The sequence below is a fragment of the Gracilinanus agilis genome, chromosome 2 (genome assembly GCF_016433145.1).
Source record: "Gracilinanus agilis isolate LMUSP501 chromosome 2, AgileGrace, whole genome shotgun sequence".
Lineage (NCBI taxonomy): Eukaryota > Metazoa > Chordata > Mammalia > Didelphimorphia > Didelphidae > Gracilinanus > Gracilinanus agilis.
Window position 1 is genome coordinate 115,896,390 of NC_058131.1, and position 21,008 is coordinate 115,917,397.

General features: G+C 32.8%; 1 protein-coding gene across 8 annotated transcripts in view; it reads left to right on the top strand.

Annotated features, from left to right (window-relative positions):
• Nucleotides 1-21,008, top strand: part of EHBP1 (EH domain binding protein 1) — a 403,219-nt gene that overhangs the window by 169,689 nt on the left and 212,522 nt on the right. For all 8 annotated transcript variants that reach the window (XM_044663370.1, XM_044663373.1, XM_044663371.1 and 5 more), the window contains 2 exons: nt 168-290; nt 11,693-11,945. In XM_044663370.1, the coding sequence (XP_044519305.1) occupies nt 168-290; nt 11,693-11,945 (376 nt within the window). The remainder of the gene's footprint in view (nt 1-167; nt 291-11,692; nt 11,946-21,008) is intronic.

A 21,008-nucleotide genomic window follows, 5' to 3' on the forward strand; every position in this document is an offset into this window, starting at 1 on the left:
TGGTGTGCTACAAAATACATGAATTATTTCTGCCTTGGCAAAACATTATATCTACCTTATTGTTTACAGGGACTGTTGTGAATTTTTAGAATTTAAAGTGTTTATTGCAATCATAGTTTATTCACAAAATTATGCCTTAATGAAGAAATTATTAAATTTGTTTTTAGAACTTATCAACAAGCTTAATTTTTTGGATGAAGTAGAACAAGATTTTACTACTTTGAGTTCAAATCCTTTTGGTGATCCTGATGTAGCTGAATTAAACCCATTTGGAGATCCTGATTCAGAAGGTAGTAAGTTGGATTGTTTGTTTTTTTTTTTAATATTAAGTATTACTTTTTACTATTAAGTCACAGATAAGTTTCCTAGGATCACATCATTTTGTGTTATAATGAAGAAAATAATTGCAATAGCACAATAATGGTGTATAATTTTTCTTTTAAAAATTTTATTATAGGTCACTAAAGTTTAGTTGGTTTTTACTGTTTTTTATAAGTAGGTAGTAAAACCCTAATATTAATTCTAATAATAATACAAGGTAAATAGAGAAATTTATAGACACTATTGGTACCTTTTACCTCTTTTTGAATTATCAGGGATTTTAAAAGGAGATTGTAGTTGATGATAGAGACCTACCATGAGAAAAACTTTGTTGCAGATAGAGGGGTTATTCTTTTAAAATAATATTTCATACATTTCTTTCTTTTCCTCACCATCCTTATCTCCAAAAATCAATAAAAATGTCTGCCTCCAAATAATGGAGGATTTTGTGATTAAATACAATAGTTAGAGGAAAGACTTTAGAAATAAGTATAAAGTCTAAATTACAGGACATTTTATAGTATACTTTCAGTACTTGTTTAAATATTGGCCAGTTAACAATGATCCTGAAAGGAACTGTTGCAAACAGTAGAGTAGAAATGCTTTGATTTCCATGTCTATTTGTAAATAACTTCTATAGTTCCTGAAAATATTTTAAAATGACTTGTGATTTAGTAATTTCAACTTTCCCTGTGCCATTCTTGCTTACATAGTTAATTAATGAAAATAATAATAAACCTTTATCAAATATTGACACTGGATAGTAAGACCTCCAGGTAGCTTTTCTCTGGATTGGCAGAAATTTCAAAGATATGGATATAAATTAATTTTTTATCTCATATTTATAAGACATGTATTTTGTATATATCCCAGACTATAGAATGAGACTATATTTGAGGGACAGGTATCTCAAGTTCAGGTCCTGCCTCTGAGAAAGTTCACTAGCATGTAAAAGTCGGCAGCTCACCTCTCAACCTCAGTGTCCTCATTTATAAAATGGAGAGAATAATTGCAGCTATTTTGTTTTGAGGACTGAAAGAAATAATATGTTTCTGAAACCTTAAGCATTATATAATAGCTACTATTGTTTTGAGTGACAATAATGGTAGTAATAATATTAAAAAAACAAACAAACTTGAACTGAGGTCTTACTGATTCCTAATTTTATTAAAACAGTTAAGCCTTTTTCTTTCACAAAGATGGCCCTACCATTCCTTTAGAGATTGTATAGTTGGATTATCTCATTTTACATTTTAGGAAATTGAAGTCCTGTGACATTAAATGACTTGCTCAGTGTCATCCAGCTAATGATGAAAGAAAGGCGACTAGTCCTCTTTAATTCTAATCAGTGTATTTTTTATTGACAGCTAGGTGGCACAATGGATAGAGCACCGGGCCTGGAGTTCAAAACTAGCCTCAGACACTTACTAGCTGTGTCTAGACAAGTCACTTAATCCTCTTTGCCTTAGTTCTTCATCTTTAAAATGAACTGGAGAAGAAAATTGCAAACCACTACAGTATGTTAGCTGAGAAGACCCCAAATGAGATCATAAAGAATCAGACACAGTTGAACAACAATAACAACAAATACTTTGTGTTAGAATAAGGGTTCTTTACTTGTAGTCCATGGATAGAGTTCAGAGGAAGCTGAATAGAAAAAAAAATTTACACTTTTACAGTTACTTTTAGTTTCTTCTGTAATACTTTGTATTTCCTTTTATATATTTGAAAACATTCTAAGAGGTCCATATGTTTTACCAGACTTCCAAAGGGTTCCACCACACAAAAAACACTCAGAATCCTCTGCAAAAGACTAGGCTTTCAGTTTGCTTATTAGATTATTGGATCATCATATTTAAATCTAAAAAGGAACTGTAAAGCAAACTGGAGAAGAAAATAGTAAACAACTACAGTAATTAGATCATCTACCCAAATTCTTTTCAATTTACAAATGAAGAGAGAATGAGGTTCAGGTAGTTTAATAACTTCTTCAAAATTACACAGGTAATCATAGTAACCAAAGGATAAGAATAACATGCCTAAATGTTTTGAAATAGTACTTAAATTCACTCTTCCAGAGTATAACTTAATTCTAAATGATTTTCTAAAATAAAACAAACATGAACCATAGTAGAAAAGAAATAATCATAATCATAACCTAATATATATCTTCCTTATATCAGCTTAGAAGACTAGTAATCATAATTCCATATTGTTCATCAGACTTGTAGACCTAGGAAAGAATATAATCTACCAATGCCATCTTTGTAAATGATATTGTTCTTTGAGACATAGCTGTTTCTATTTTTATTAGCTATCCAATAGCCTCATTTTAAAAATTGCATGGAACTTTTAGTTAATGAAGATATATCCCTAAATACCACTGTATAAGAGAAGAAAAAGCTCATTATAAGTTCAAATTTATTTTTATAGTTCTGACTTTCCTTTTTAAAAACTCTGCTCTTTTTCTCCACTTATTTAAAGGCTTCTTATCTACTCATTGACATTTTGTGCTTCAGTGGCTCCTTTAATAACTTATTAGACATGTTTGTAAGCTTTTGTAAGAAATAATATTACATTAAGCCCTCTTTTGTTACTGTTATATCATTTTCCAATCTTGCTTTATGGTTTCAAATACTTTCTTGCTTTTGATTTTCCCTAGTGTGGTGATTATGTTTGGATGATGGCAAGGCCTAACTCCATTCAGCAAAGTTGTGGAGAAAGCAGACCCCAGTAAAATCGAAGCCATAGCTCAGCTAAAGTCAGACAAGTAGCTCATTCCTCACCTGAGGCTTCAACCCCTCCCTCTTCTCCTTCTTTGCTAAAACTGAATGTTCCTACAAAAACCACTGATGTAATGTATTCTCTGGGAATCTGGGTTAGATGGTTACATATTGGCATATTGATTTATTAGCCTATAGAAAACTCTGTCTAGATTCAATGAGTTAAATCAGATCCATTGTGCTGCAGTGTATAAATCATTATGTATGTGAAAAGCTTACCTAATCCCTCAGACTCTATAAAACAAAATCCATAGTCCTTGCCTTGAAAGTCATAAGCTTTCTTAGCCCTCCCAATCCCTGCTTTGTTCTCTCTTATTTTCTCTCATTTCCCTTGCTCCTACTTGGGGACCCTCAAATAATTTGGCAAGGAGGACTTCTCATTTGGATCATTTTTTGCTATTTTCTTCATAAATATAGAAATAAAATCTTATTTCTGTTGACTAACTCTGTCAATTTATTACTTGTTTTTCACAGCATGTACCACAAAGACTTTATTTTTGGTAATCTAAATCAGATGTTAGACATCTGCATTTTACTGTAATATGGTTATTGCCATTTTACATTACTGTGTTTAAAGGAGAACATTATGAGTGGTATGCCTACAAGAATAAGGGCTTATATGTTTCCCTTATATTTAAAAAGAAAAAAACGTTTTTTCTTAAATTTATATTAAAGTTATAATGCTTTGCAATGCTGATTAACCTTATATTGATAAATTCTTTTTCAAAGCTCATAATCAAAATCAAATCTGAATCCAGAAAATATTTTTAACAGTCAATATAAAGACAAATCAATTCTCTGACCTATGATGCACTATTATAATAAATTAACAGTTTTATTTTAAAATATATAAGATCCTCACCCATCATATAGCTTAATCGAATTTTGGAGTATATATGTACACATACTTGATTGGATGAAATATTCAGAAATGCCAGTTATGTACCAAATATTTTTCAGAAGAAGATTTTCCAATACTTTTTCTTTCAATTATAATTAAATTATTCTTCAGTCTATACCCTTTCTCTTCACTTTATGTCCACCAAGAATTTTGTTAAATGAGAGGCAAAATGAAATACTGACTAAGGGGGACTTACCTTTCCATCAGGAAGGCCAGGGGTTTAGTTCCTGTCCCTGAAGTATACCTCCTTAATGGTCATATGAACCTCTCATTTTCCCAGGCAACTCTCTAGGGCTATAAGGAAAGCAGAAGCATGTTCTGCCTAGGACCACGATACACAAAATTCTAGTAGAAGTTAGACAACTAAGGAACTGAGGGGTCTGGGGCAGGACACTGGTTGTGTATATGAAGCTGAGTCAGTCTATCATTAAAATGTGCTAAATTCCATTTAGGGCCAGTTCTATACCCCAAGAAACAGTAAGAATTGACTGAGGCCAGTGAAAAAGGAACATTCTATCTTGGAAGAAGACAGTTGGTTTTGAGGTACAACCTTATAGGTAGTGATCTACCACGAAAGGAGAAAGAGTCAGAAAGTGAGCAATAAGGGGTTTGGGAGGGGGAAAGGACTAAAATGACCAAAGATCTTAGAACAAAGCAATCTCAGTTAAAAAAAACTTTTAGCAAAGTATATAAGTTAACAAGGAAATAACCTCCAGGACATTGAAATAAATTCAAACATCCCTGAATTGATATTGAGACAAAGGAAAATGAATCAATATTTAATAATGCATAGCACTCTGAATTCCCAAGAGATCATGAAACCACAGGAGAATGTTGATGAATGATTAAAAAGAGAAATAAAAATCATGAAAGCAGAATTTATGGCATGCATTATAGAAATAATGGACAGAATAGAAAAACTTGAATCAATAATGGCAAGTCACTCCAAAGATATAAGAGAGAACAACTAATTGGGATTTCAAATACACAGAAGCAAATAACTATCTTGAAGTGTTAAAAGAACACAATATCTTTGCAAACAAAACATTGATCTCAAAGACAAAATGCATGGAAACAACTTAAGGATCATAAAACACAAAGGACAAGTTAAAAAAAGTGCCAACTCTAACATTTAAATCGAACAATTCCAATGATAGACAACAAAATGTGCAAAGCACCTGGAGACTTTCAAACATAAAAGAAAAATTTGAATAACAGCTTTTCTATACCTACCAAAAACCACTGAAGGGAATGGAATATGGTGTTCAGAAGAGTGAAGGATGCCAAGATTCAACACAAAGTGACACATTTTGCAAACCTGAGTCTAATCATCAATGAAAAAAATCATCCAATGAAAGAAGTACTTGTAACAGTTCTCTCCACTCCCAAAACAAAACATTAGATGTGAACAGAAATATTATAAGTATTCCAGACAACTGAAACATAAGATAGAGGGGGAAGTAAAAATTATTAAAATAAAGAAACCTATAACATTGTACCAAGAACAACAAAATAACTGTAGACGGTCCATCAAGAGATTTCTTTCTAGTAATATACAAGGAGTCCATGGTGAAAGTTAAGCTTAAGTAAAAGAAGGGACAATAGAGGAAGATGTTTGAAGTACCAGACTGAACCTCCCAGGACTTAACCTATAGGTGAATCAAATTTTTTTATGGGATTAAACTATAATATGGAATGGCACAGAAAAGGAAACCATTGAGGGGAATATGTAATTCCTAATGAAGACTGTGGTGAAACAGTGAAGGGAAAATGAAGGCTGCAATTTCTTAGCAAGAAGACGAGTTACAGGAAACTAGGCAAGAGTGCAAAGGGAAATATTCTGATAGTGAAAAAGAAAGAATTTTCTCATTTTAATCATGGAAGGAGATACTTTTTGAGAACAGTCCCATGGAAGAGGATAGAGAAATAATCTTTAATGAGAGATGGACACTTTACAATGGGGATAAATCTGCAGAGGTCTTAATTTTTAGGAGAGCATTATATCATAAAGAGAGCACTATGCCTCCATGGGAAGAGCCTTTAGGAAAAGAGGAATCAGAGTGCCTGGAAGCAACTGACATTCAGAAGAGTGGGAGGGCATGAACCCATAGAGGAAATTTCATGGCAGATGGGAAAGAAAATGAACTGCAGAGTCAAGAGTACAGAAAAATTTCTACCACAGAGTAGAAAGGTGAAAATTAATGTGTGGACAATAATTTTATGAAATTATTGTTTGCCAGTATTTATTATATCTTGAGTCAGAAGTTTATTTACAAAATAGATAGGAAACAAAATAGAGAGGAAATGTGAAGGGGATAGAAAAGTTATCTATCCTATCTTAATCCAGGCAGAGATTAATTAGCTCTCAACCAGGAAGACCAATAGTAATCACACGGCCTCCTCCAAGATGGAAACTAGTCTCTCCAGAAACTAGGAAAGGAGTCAGTCTTTCACTCACCCCACGGAATAGTCCAGGAGTCAGAGTCCAAGTTGAAGTTGAGCTCCAAGCCCATGATCCAAGCCGCAGTCTCCAGCTAAGCTCCCTTAAAGATTCCAGTCAGGAGATTATCTCCACAAAATTAACCCAAGCCACAGGATTCATGGATTTTTATGGTGATTTCTTGTCTCTGCCCCTCTTTACAGGACCAATCACAGTTTCCAAATTGTCTTAGCACTGCCCATGAGGCAGTGTTTGTGGCAACCAGTTCTCAGTTTCTGGAGGGGTGAATACTCATCAAAAGGGTTCTCAGATTCCTGGCTGATTTGAGTTTTTGAGAGTGTAAACTCTGATCATAGGATTCACAAGTTTGGGACTGAGTTAAAAGGGAACTCTCTAAGTAAGTGACTTGTGAACTCAAAATAGACAAAGGGAATAAAAGATTCCCTTTCACAAGTGTAAACGCAGAGAGAACAAAGAATTACCTTTTACAAGAGCAAACTTCTATCTTCTTTATCTTCTTAGGAATTCATACTTCTATGAGTGAAGCACAACAGAAAAAATAAAAAGGGAAGAAGGTCAAGTTCTACAAGGCAATAACATAGAAAGTATAGAAAAGGAAAGTCAAAATAGATATTAGAAGCTTTAGTTCCATGGAAACTATTGAAGCAAAGAAAATAAAGACATTTACAAAAACCCTGGATCAAAAGATAAAAGTCTAGAATAGCAAAGAGAATGAGGGAATGAAATTTGTTTTGGCAAAAAGTCCAGAAAAAAGAAGAGACAAAAGTAGTTGAAAGCAGATTTTACTTGACTGCTTACCTGAGAAAGGGATGAATTGGAAAAAGAGGTAAAAGAAAAAAGTAAAAGGAAATCATGAGTAAAATTCCAAACCTAGGAGAAAGGGTGCACAGGCAGATGGTGGGAGAAGGGATAAAAGTGAGGGGAAGAGAGTAGATTAAACAAAAATCGCCAAAAAGGGAAAGCTCTGTCTTTATAGAGAAAGACAACAGCAACCACAACTCATCATTCAGGGGGGAAACAATATTAAAGACAAGTGGAGAAAAATATAATTTGTATCTTTAAATGTGAATAATAGATCAAATAATTCAGTAAAACAGGAGTAAATGAATTGTATAAGAAATCAGTATCCACTGGGTGTGGTGACTCATTTCTAATTCCAACTTCCTGAAAAACAGATGCTGGGGAATTTTTTGGAACTTGAGAATTCCAAGATGCACTGGGCTAAGGCCATTTGATATCCTCATTAAGTTCTGGTGAGACCCTCAGAGCTGGAGGCCTCCAAGTTGGTGAAAAGGACTGTCCCAGTTTAGAAAGGGAGCAATCAAAGCTCCCATGCCCATAATCAATGAGATTAGATCCATGAATAATCCCTATAGTTCTAGCTTGGATGAGCCCTACTCTTTTTTTTTTTTTTTAATCCCGCAATTTGTTGCTTCTAAGAAAGACTTAAAAAGTAGAGACAAAGACAATAAATTTGAAAAACTTGGACAAAGCTCATTAGGCATCAAGCAAATTAAAAAAAAAGTAGTCATTGCAATCATGCTATCAAAGAGCAAAAACAAATCTGTAAAACTAAAAAAGATAAATAGGGAAACTCTATCATGTCAAGAGGACCCATAGATAAGAGACCAATAGTAATATTAAACTTGTAAGCTCCAAATGTTAACATGTAAATTCAGAAAGGTAAAATTAGTTAACTATAAGAAAACAGACACTGCATCCTCTCTTAATTTTGGACAAATAAAACAGAAAGATAAACGAAAGGGAAAATATAGAATTGAACAAATTGTAGGAGAAATTAGAGGTAAAAGACTTATGGCATCTTCTAAATAGGAAAATGAAAAAACAAACATTTTTTCAGTACTACATAGAATGTTTACAGAAAATGATTAGGTATTAGTGCACAGAGATGTAGCAAATAAATATAAAAAGGCAGAAGTGGTAAACCATCTTTAATAGATCATATAATAGTACAAATAGTCCAAGGAACACAAATGATAAAAACCTAAATGGAGACAATGAAATCTTAAAAAATGAGTGGGACAAAAAACAAATCATAGAAAAAATATATGAAAGAGAATTATGATGAATGAAGATGTTATAGTTTCTAGGATATAGCTAAAGCAGTTCTTAGGAGAAAAATGATATCCCTGAAAATTTATTAATCACTTATTATATGCCAGTAATATAGTATATATATTTTAAAACCCTTTTCTTGAAATCAATATTGAATATTGGTTTAAAGCAGTGATGGGCAAACTACGGCCTGTGGGCCAGATATGTGTGTGTGTGTGTGTGTGTGTGTGTGTGTGTGTGTGTGTGTGTGCTGAAATGTTCTATCCAGCCGCATGACATTATTCCTAATCTTATGAATACAATTAGTAGGGTACAATACAATGAAACTTCAAAAGGGTTGCCTTAGAAACAGACTGAAAGATGAGCATTTCCTTTCCTTTGGCCCCCTCTTGAAAAAGTTAGCCCATCACTGGTTTAAAGCAAGAGTGGTAAGTGCTAGACTATAGGGATTAAGTGACTTGCCCAGGGTCACACTACTAGGAAGTACTGAGGCCAGATTTGAACCTAGGACCTCCTGTCTCCAAGCCTGATTATGCACTCCTAACTGCCCACAGTTGTAAATTCTTTTTTATCTTACTTGTTTTTCCCAACAATCCTGTGAAGTAGGTACTATTATTACCCCCTTTTTATAGTTGAAGAAACTGAATTGGGTGGAAGAAAAGAGACTTCCAGAGTCACACAGCTAGTAAATGTCTAAGGCTGTGTTTGAACTTAGCTCTTCTTCACTCCATGCCCAGTGCTCTATCCCTTGAGCCCCCTAGAAGCCTCTATTGAATTGAATTTACATTATAAAAAATAGAATGCCAAAGAAAAATAGATAAGTATATTTATACCTATTTATTTGCCAATGATATGATTTTGAACTTGGAAAGTCAGAGGGAATTAGCAAAGATACTAAACCCTCAAAAGTCAGTTGCATTTATATGTAATGAAAACAAATTCCAAGATTATTTTTCAATATTAGGGAAATCACATTCCAAATTGTTACATAATTCTTAAAGTATATGGGGAATCACATATCAATGCCTCAAAGGGCGTCTATAGATTCAATTACAAAGTGCTCCTTAAAGAATAATTCAAATAGCTTAAATAATATTCATTGCTCATGTTTAGTGCATACCAATATGAAAATATAAAATTCTACCAAAGTTGATATATATTTTTAATGCTATGTCATGTTATCATTGGGATACTTTGTAGAACTTTATAAAATAATAACAACATTCATTTGAAAAAATAAAAAATCTAGAATATTAAGAGGAATTATACAAAGAAGTACAGAAAAAGGGAAAATAGAACTTCTAGACCTTAAACTATAATAAGAAACAGTAATCATCAAAACCATCGTATGTGTTAAAGAATAGAAAAGTAAATAAATGGAACAGATTAGACAAAGAAGAATTAGAAACAATGGAACTTAATGTTTAATAAGTCAGAAAACCTAAATTACCTAAGAAAGAATTCCCTACATGATAAAATTTTAAAAAAAAAATTACTGTGGAAAAACTTTAAAGCAGTTTGGTAGAAACTAGGTACCTTCCACAATATATGACTTGTGGATCTGTGACTTTTTAAAAATTAAAAGAGAAGCAGATCATATACTTCTCATAGTTATTAAAAGGAGATTTATTCTTAAACAAAAGACACAATTACAAAAAGACAAAATAGATCATTTTGATTTCTATAAAACTTAAAAAGTTTCCATAGGGGGAAAAATGCATCTAAGAAGTAGGTCAACTCTAAATCATATTTCTCTTTGAAAAGTTTGGTAAAACAGATGCATTGGTGATGTAAAGATGAAAAGGCATCCCCTAATAGAGAAGAGGTAAAAGGACTAAACAGTTTCCAGAAGTAAAAATGCAAATAATTGACAACCACATGAAATAATGTTAGGAGAACTAATAATAAGAATCAAATGGATGCTGAGATTTTATCTCACACCCAACAGAAGGGCAGAGATAACCAAAAAATCGGAATAGTTAAGGTGGGAAGGGTAGTGGGGAGAAGAGTGGTAGTGCATTGTTGGTGGGATTATGAATTAGTACAAGTATTTTGAAAAATGATTTGTTATTATGCAAATAATGTCTATACCTTTTGACCCAAAGATTACATTGCTGGGCTTACACCTCAAGGAAATCATTGATAAAGAAGAAAGACCTCATATGCATAAATATTTATAGTAGCTCTTTGTGGTAGTGAGCAACTAGATCGCAATGTGGATAGGATTCTAGGCCTCAGAAGACTCATCTTCCTGAGTTCAAATCTAGCCTCAGACATATACTAGCTTTGTAACCCTAAGTAAGTCACTTAGCTCTGTTTGCTTCGGTTTCCTCATTTGCAAAATAAGATGGAGAAGGAAATGGCAAACCATTCCAGGATCTTTGCTAAGAAAACACCAAATGGAGTCACAATAAGTTGAATGTAACTTAAACAACTGAATAACCAACTTAGTAGTAACAAAGAATTGGAAACAAAGTTTATGCCTGTCTTTTTGGGAAAGGGTAAACATTATATTAGAAGAATGCAATGGAATATTGCTACATTGTAAGAAATGTCAAATATGATGAATTCAGAGAAGAATGAGCAAATGGTTGCATACAGAGGGAAATAGTGCCAAGACAACAATATACACAATTAAAACAATGTAATTGGAAAGAAAAAAAAACATAAAACAATGAAAAGTGAATATTGCAAAGCCATAAAAAACAAACATTGCCCCAAAAATATATATGAGAAGATACTCCCATCTCAATCCTTTTCAGAAGTGTTAGACTCACTGATGTAGAACATGTATTTTAAGACTTTTTTGGTTGAAATGACTGCTTTTGATTATTTTTTTTTCTGTTTTTTTATTTTTCTTTTAAAAATAAGTATTTGACATGAACCTCTGGTGATCTCTAAGGTTCATTATATCACTAAGACCTATCACATGTTTTATGTTTTTTAAGACATAGGTTTGAAATCAGTAAAATTAGTTAATCCTTGCAAAAGTATATTTCCATTTTATTCTTTTTACTCTATTGATCCTGCCATAATTCTTAACATAAGAATTACCGTTGTTCTACCTATAGATATATACAACTATAAACTTTGAATATTGGTATGAAATATAAATTTTAATTGTTTTCTCTCTTGTAATTGTTTTTATAGAACCAGCTACTGAAAAAACTTCATCTAAAAAACTAGAAGAGTCTTTTTATAATGATAGCTACAATCCTTTTAAAGAAGTACAGGCTCCACAGTACTTGAATCCATTTGATGAGCCAGACCCTGAACCAGAAACTTTTGTAACTATAAGAGATTCTCCTCCCCAACCAACAAAAAGAAAAAATTTAAGGCCTGTGGATATGAGCAAATATCTTTATGCTGATATTTCCAAAACTGAAGAAGAAGAGTTGGATGAGTAAGTATAATTCACTTTAAAACCACATCTTCCCATTCCAATCATTCCCTTGAAGGAGTCACATGTATGAGATTTAAATGATTTTTCCTTTTCTGTTCCTTCCACCTTTGTTGAGTTTCTGAGGTTGACCCCAAAATGAGCAGAACAGGTTGGGGGTGGCACAGGATATTTTTTGCCCTTGCCCCAAATTGCTTAGGACTGGAGCTGAAGATTGAACATATTTTCCCATCTTCTCTTAGGATGCTTAGATATCAAGTGCCCCTGAAGACAGATACTTCCTGGGCCCTGGCTTACTCTACTAAGTGCATAGGCATCCACGGGTTAGTCTTACCTCAACTTTTAACTTTCCTTTGAAATTCACTCAGGATGGGTGATTTTCTTATACTTGCATTAATTTGCTTTGATTTCTTAGCTTGAACATATTGTGAAGTCATGATTAAATCAATATTTATATGAACAAAAATCTAGTTGATCTATTAATATGAAATAAGTGCTGCTGTATCTTATTTGTTTGCCAAAACTATGGGTAGCAAAGATGAAGTAGATTACAAAAAACAAAATCAGTTTATATTCCAAACCACTATTGCCCTTGCTTCTAAGTTTTATGTTAATTTTGATATTTTCTCTAACCTGTAGAAATGACACTGATATGAGCAACAAATTATTTTCTATTAAAATATTATCACTTTCATCTTGAAGGAGAGGTCATTCGGTGCTTGTCATATCCTTTGTCACCTAATTCCTTTCTTTACAAAAGTATTCATGATATATAGGCTTGATGCTTCTTTGTCATCTGTTTTTTCTTTTCTCTTAACTCTTGCACCTAAACCCTATTTTCCAACTTATTTATAAATGCTTAGTCTTTATTACTTGTCAATGTCTTCTTGAAGACTCTGACTTTCCAGGTCATCAATCTCATAAATTCTCATATTTACTGTTGGAAACAAACCCCAAAACATCAGTCTCTTAGTTTGACATTAGAACAGAGTGAGACATTCACCAATCAATGCATAATTTAAAAAATTAGGCTTACTTTACTTTAACAGAAAAGATGCACAACAAGAATATAGTTTCCCATAGCTTCTTCAAATGTGACCTCATGTCTCCATATTAAAACAGTTGCCAGGGAATATATTGAAGAGAGCTGTAAGTAGTCAGAAAGAGTTTTAAGTACAAAGGAACCATGGTCCAGATCACATGTGACTTGGTAGAAACTTCTATTAAAGAGATAAAATCTTTAAATGAAATAGAAAAAAGAGCTGATCCTAGAATTGTGACATGAGTTCACATGTCAGAGAAAGAAAATTTCAAAAGAAATAGGAAAAAAACTTCCATGTACAAAATATTTATAACAACTCTTCTTATGGGTAGAAAAATAAAACTACAGAGACTCACATAAATTGAAGAATGGGCTAAATAGATTGTTATATATGAGTATGACAGAATATTCTTGTGTTATAAGAAATAAGAGAATAGATGATTTCAAAGAGAAATGGAAAGATTTATATGAGTCAATGAACAGTGAATTAGTAGGACCAGAAGCAGAATTTATACCAAAATAGTACTTTAAAAATAAACAATTTTGAAGAAATGAGTAGAATTAGAACATTTTATAAAATAACACTATAAAGGCCAACAATTTTGAAAGCTACAATATGATCAATGTTGTATCTATCCATTTCAGAGGACTGATGATAAACTACATTATCCATTACAAAAAGATGTATATAGAGTGTCAAATAAGACCATATTTTTTTAACAAAGCCAAAGTGAGAATTTATTCTGTGTGACTAAAATACTTGTTACAAGTGATTTGTTTTTTCCTAAAGGGAGGAAAATATAAGAGGAGAAAGAAATGAATTGCTGTTAAATTTTTCTTAAAAAAAAAAGATAAAAATTAAAAAAACTTTAAAAGATAAAGGCTTCCAACTGAGAATAACTTAGCTGCAAAATGGAGCATACTCCCATGTGGGGGAAAAATGTAAATAAAATAGGGAATTTTTCAACATTCTTTATGAAAAAAAGATACAACAGCATAAATTGAAATGAAGATACAAAAGGCAACTGAAAATCTGAGGCTGGGGGAAAGAGATACCTATGAGAGGACAAGGATTCAATGTTGATACAGTAATCATGGACTGAACTGGACTTGGAGAAAAAATGACTGCTGAAGATGCTTTCTTAAATGGAGGATTGGGGGATGAACTCATTGGAGGATGATTTGATGTAGAAAATTATTGTTATCAATGGTTAACCTTTTTGATATGTTAGAGGTTCACTCCAATATCCTTTGCTTTTTGGAATATCATGTCAATATGTTATTTAATTTTCTTACAAAGAATATATAATTCTAGAAATAAATTACTTTCTTTGACATTGAAATTCTGGTGATTATATTCCTTTGTGATTAACTATTAGGGTTATTCATTGTCACTGATCTGTAGATTGTCAGTACTTAAAATTTTAGTGCAAATTTAGAGAAAAGTTTAGTGTAATATGATATTTAAGCATTTTAATTCATTGTATTTTTCTGGGAGACTTTATTTTCACATTTTAATTCTCAAGGTCAATTACTTTTGTCATAGATAGAATGAATGTATTCCTCTAATGCTATTATCCTTGTATTTGGCTTTAGCACTCTTGATATTAATCTTATAAGATTGCTTCTCTTTTTTAAGATTCCTTTAAATAAAACAATACTTCTTTACATTTTTACATATGTGCCATTTAAAAATTTAGCTTGGTTGATGATTTCCTGGTACAGATGCATGGGTTTGGCAGGGAGGCACAACTCTTTCTTCCTAATTTAAATCTTTACTACTTGTTTCATTAGAATTTTATTTTTGAAAAAAATTTTGGCACTAGATTCAACCTAATTCATGATATTATTGACCAAATTTAGTATATCTTTGATTCTTTATTATTTAGAGTTTGAAAATATGGTTGAGAGAAATTTTAATTACTTACCGTGGAAATGGATTAATTTATTTTTTAAACATTTATTAATATTTAGTTTTAGAAAAGTTAACATGGTTACATAATTCATGCTCTTACTTTCCCCTTCACCCCCGTCGAGCTCCCCCACCATGGCTGATATGTATTTTCACTGGTTTTAACACCTGTCATCGACCAAGACCTATTTCCAAATTGTGATAGTTGCATTGGTGTGGTAGTTTCGAGTCTACATCCCCAATCATGTCCACCTCAACCCATGTGTTCAAGCAGTTGTTTTTCTTCTGTTTCCTCTCCTGTATGTATGTAACATGTAGGTAACATTCTTACTCTGAATGTAGGTAACATTCTTTTCCTTAAGTCCCCAGAATTGTCCTGGGTCATTGCATTGCTGCTAGTACAGAAGTCCATTACATTCTATTTTGCCACAGTGTATTGGTCTCTTTGTACAATGTTCTTCTGGCTCTGCTCCTTTCGCTCTGCATCAGTTCCTGGAGGTCTTTCCAGTTTACATGGAATTCCTCCAGTTTATTATTCCTTCAAGCACACAATAGTATTCCATCACCAGCATATACCACAATTTGTTCAGCCATTCCCCAATTGAAGGACATACCCTCCTTTTCCAGTTTTTTGCCATCACAAAAAGCGCGGCTATAAATATTTTCGTACAAGTCTGTTTATCTATGATCTCTTTGGGGTACAAACCCATCAATGGTATGGCTGGATCAAAGGGCAGGCATTCTTTTATAGCCCTTTGGGCATAATTCTAAATTGCCATGGAGAATGGTTGGATCAGTTCACACCTCCACCAGCAATGCATTAATGTCCCAGTTTTGCCACATCCCCTCCAACATTCATTACTCTCCCCTTCTTTCATTTTAGCCAATCTGCTAGGTGTGAGGTGATTTGATTTGCAGGAAATGGATTAATTTAAATTAGCACTTCCTTACTGTCTTCTCTTTGATGGAAGCATGTAAATATTTAAATAGATATCAGAAGTAGATGGCAAAAAAGAAGGGACTCATCTATTTCATTAGCTGGATAATTCTTGTATTGTTACATTATAAAGGTCAAATCTTTGATAATATACTACAACTACAGTGAAAAATATTCTAATAAAACATTTTAAAAGCCAATTGCCTTTATATCTTATTTCATATATTAGATACAAAAATAATCTAGCACAAGTTTTTTATTTTGCAAAAATAATTTTCTTTATATGTGTATATATACTTTTTATATATGCATATATAAAACATACCTATATATGTACTTTTCATCAGTCAAATAATATCATATGAACTGGATACCTGGCCATTTAAGAAAGGGTATTGCAGTAAATCAATTTATCTATATATACATATGTATATGTATATATATAAAATATGTAAGGTTGGAATAAAAATACTTGCGTCTTATTTGATTTATTACTAATTGAGTGTTTTGTGGAGAAGGTTTTCTTAAAACTGGACGTACTTGTAGGGTAAAGTAATGTGAATTTGTTGTTAAAGTTTTAATTTGACTTCTGAAAAACTTGCATACAATTCTATAATAATCTGTAAGGAGTCCATTAACTTCTGTAATAGAACAAAAAAGAGAGGTAATTTCCTTTCCAGTTTGTTTTTCTTATTCTTTATTTTTACTTGCTTTAGAATTCTTTTAGTTTTTGAAGATAACTTAAATGATTGTTAGTAAAATTTAATAAGATTGACAGGTGCATTTGAGATTTCCTTTTTAGACTAGATATTTTTTTTCCTTTGCACAGAGTATATTCAACCAGTTTTTTCAACTAGTTATTTTGACATTGCTTTGATTTACACTCATTTCCTTTGTATTTGGTAAACATCAACATAAGAGTACCTCAAGTCTTGGTCACCTAACTGCAATAGTTTTGCATGTTTTTCTGGTTGCATTTTAATCACCTAAGTCTAATCTCTGTCCCTTGCTCTCCCTCCCTGTGCCTCTCTGTCTCTCTGTCTCTGTCTGTCTCTCTCTCTCTTTCTCTCTGTCTCTATCCGTCTGTCTGTCTGTCTCTCTCTCTCTCTCTTTCTCTCTTTCATAATAGTCCTTTAGATAGGTTTTGTACTCTAGACTTCTTGATTTGATTGGCTACAAACCTTCTATTAGAAGTTGATTGTTGTTTCTAAGTAAAATTGCAGTATGTCAGTATTCATGAGTAACTTTATTATTGTTTTTTTTAAATCACTTCAGCTCTAATTAATAGAATGAATTCTTTCTAGTATGATTCTTCTTTTTTCAGAAAGATTTTTTTGAAATTAAATTCTTAAGAACATTTACAAGTAAAATGATAAAATAAGAATTGTAAAATTGTACAATGAAGATAATAGCACCAACTTCATAGAGTTGTTGTGAGTATCAAATAACATAATATTTGTAAAAAGAGTTTAGCACAAAAGTCACCATATAAATGCTTCTTCTCCTCCGTTTCTTTCAGCATCAAGGGGCATAGAAAAGAGTATGTAACATGTCCTGGTTAAGGTAATAAAAGGGAAGGTCTAGGTCAGTGTGAACTGAATAATTATGGATGTGGGAGCAGGCCCTGCATGGGTCATTGTACACTTTATCACTTGAAGAAATGGGCATTTTTCTGAGAAAGAGGCACAGAGTCAGGAGGCCAGTTCTGTAAGACTGTAGCAAAAAATTCTTAGATGGGAGAGCCTAGAATGGATATCTCAGAATTCCATGATGAATGCAGAGAATATAGAGGAACTAGAAAAGTAGAGAAGCAATAAACCAGAGAACAAGACTCTAGAGTAGAAAATAAGGGAGGATGGATAAGAGTGAAGGAGAGAAATCATCTCTGGAAAGAAGCATAAAAAAAATGAAATGAAAAACTAATGAATAGGACTAATTGGGGTGGGGGTGGAAGAGTTGAAAAATTAAATGACAAGATAAAAGCAAGCAAAAGAAAACCCTAATAAGCCATATTCCAAACACAAAAATATGTCAAATGGGAGAAAAGGAATTTAGAGTGAAGAGCCAGGGAACTAGAGGCAAATATTTGTGTGGGGGGTGTCCCCATAAGGCTATTTTTATTTATTTATTTTCAACTCCAATTAAAAAATTTTTTTAGAATATTTTTTCCACGGTTCCATGATTCATGTTCTTTCCTTCCCGCCCACCCCCCCCCCCTCCCAGTAGCCAACACACAATTCCACTGGGTTTTACATGTATCATTGATCAAGACTTATTTCCATATTATTGATAGTCGCACTAGAGTGGTTGTTTAGAGTCTATATCCCAAATTATATCCCCATCAATCTTTGTGTTCAAGCAGTTGTTTTTCTTCTGTGTTTCTACTCCCACAGTTCTTTCTCTGGATGTGGATAGTGTTCTTTCTCCTAAGTTCCTCAGAATTGTTCTGGATCATTGCATGGCTGCTAGTAGAGAAGTCCATTATATTTGATTGTACCACAGTGTATCAGTCCCTGTGTATAATGTTCTCCTGGTTCTGCTCCTTTCACACTGCATCAATTCCTGGAAGTCTTTCCAGTTCACATGGAATTCCTCCAGTTTATTATTCCTTTGAGCTCAATAGTATTCCATCACCAACAGATACTACAATTTGTTCAGCCATTCCCCAATTAAGGACATTCCCTTATTTTCCAATTTTTTGCCATCATAAAGAGTGCGGCTATAAATATTTTTCTACAAGTCTTTTTCTTGTAGGGGAATTAACTCAGCAGTGGTATGGCTGGATTAAAGAGCAGAGTCTTTTATAGCCCTTTGGGCACAATTCCAAATTGCATAAGGCTACTTTTTAAAAATTATGTTAAAGTAATTGAAAAGACATAGTACTATGTTTATAGTGAAAGAGGGAAATAAACCATAACTTCTGAAAGAATATATTAGAGACAAATGGAAGAAGATAGAAAGCCTAACTTTAATAACTTTACATGTAAATGGCTTAAACAATTCAATAAAATGAACAAGATTGACAGATTGTCTAAGAAAACAAAATCATATATTCTTTTGCTCACAGATAGCACATAAAACTAGGAGGATGGAGGATTTAGTCTGCAGCAAGTGAATTTAAAAAAGGTTTCAATCATACTATGTGATAAAGCAAAAACATTCAAAAAAATTAAATGGATAAAAAAGGAAACTACCTTATGCCAAAAGAAACTAAAAAACAAACCAGTATAGTCTTTTGACTTTTATGCTCCAAATGTCTTAGCCTCCAAATTCATAAAGAAAACATTAATTGAATTACTAGAACACATAGTAATATTATACCAAGATGATAATTCAATTTCCCTTTCTCAGTTTTCTAATGGAAAGATAAATGGAAAAATATGGAATTAAACAAATTGCTGGTGAAGTATGACATGGAATCAGTTTTTGCCACTAGCTTGTACAACTTTTACCACACAGAACTTTTCTAAAAATCGACCATTTATTAGGGCCTAGAGGTATTGCACATAAAGGCAAAAAAAGTCGAGATAGTAAAGATGAGTTTATCATCAATTAGATCTCAAAGGGATTGAACTAATACCGAAAGAAATAAATTTATAAAGAAAAAAATATATTACCCCTAATCCTCCCTCTTTAGTGGCATCAGCTCCATACCAGTGACAAAATATAGAAAAGGAGGAAAGAATTCTTGACAGTTAGAAAGCTTTTAGAGGGCATTTCTACAAAGCTGATACAGACTACTTAATCAGTTTCGTATATTAAGTACAACCCTAAAGCGTATGTAATATTTCTCAGTGATAAAATGAGTACAATAATCGTATCTATCTCCCAAGGTTGTTGTAAGGATAAAATGAAATGATATATGTATATTTGATATAAGTGCAGTTAACACTTTTCTCTCTCTCCGTCCCTTCCCTCTCTTTAACATATTCTTACATGTCATAATGTCCCATAAATTAAACATTCACTTATAGGCATTGTCAGGTTCTGTCCTCAGTGATTACTATCCTTTTCACTATTATGTTCACAAGATTTGTGCCCAACTATCTAGGTTTGCCTCCCATCCTTACACCAGCCAGTCTTGGGGGAAGCACTTTATAAGAATAAAATAAAGAAGGGAAGGGAATGGACACACCTTATGTGTGTTTCAGGGCCTACTACGTGCAGCAACTCTCCCCATCCCCTCCTTCCTGTGGGTGCTGTGAATAATGGGCCACTAGTCTTGCCTGTCTTTTTAGAGTCCTCCATCCCACAGCTAGGGGGAAGGCAGCCAAGTACTGTGGGATACCCTCCACTCTCATCTCAATGCATTTTTGTTTCATAAGGCTGACTAGACTTGGAAAGAAGTCTATTATTGGTCTTTTTATTATTATTCTATTGCTGTCCTTCACTGTTGCATTTATTTATTCCTCCTATGTTTCTGTTATTTAAGTATTTGAGAAGCAAATAATCTCTTCAGTTCTGATTTTCTTTCTAAAAATGTATCCATCTCTGGATATTGTACATTCATCTTTTGTCCTATATGATTAAACTCAGATTTTCAGGATAGGTCACTCCTGACTGCATCCTAAGCTCTATTTCTCAGAATATACATTACTCTATTCCCTCCTTTTTCTAATAGGTGTTCAACAATCTTGAGTTATTTGAATCTCCTTTTCTTTGTGTCATTCTCCTGATGGTTTGTAGAAATTGTTCCTAAGTTGAATTGTTAAATTTGTTTTGGAATTTGCAGCCATGTGTTTGTTTGGTTTTTGTGTTTTTCCAGAGAGGAACTGAGAATTGTTTCAATTGGAATTTTATTTTCTATGTTCAAAACTTCTAGACAGTTTTTTTATTTTCTTCATTATGATGTTAAGGGTTTTTTTTTTTTTCTATCGCTACTTCTGGGAGACCTGTGATACTTAGGTTGTCTTTTAGCATCCTTTCTTTAAGATTAATTTTTGCTTACATATTGAATTTATCTTCTTTTAACGTTCTTGCTTTTTGCTTCTTTTCTTCCAGGTTATCCTTCATTTCTGTATATTTGCTTTATCAGTCTGTTCATTCTTTTGTTTCTTTGGTGAAGTTTGTCATTGCAGATTCAAGTTTTTCTATTCTGCCCATTTTTTGCTAGGTAGCACATAAGTTTTAGTCTCATAATTCTCATTTCTTATTTAAACCTCTTAGGTACATCAT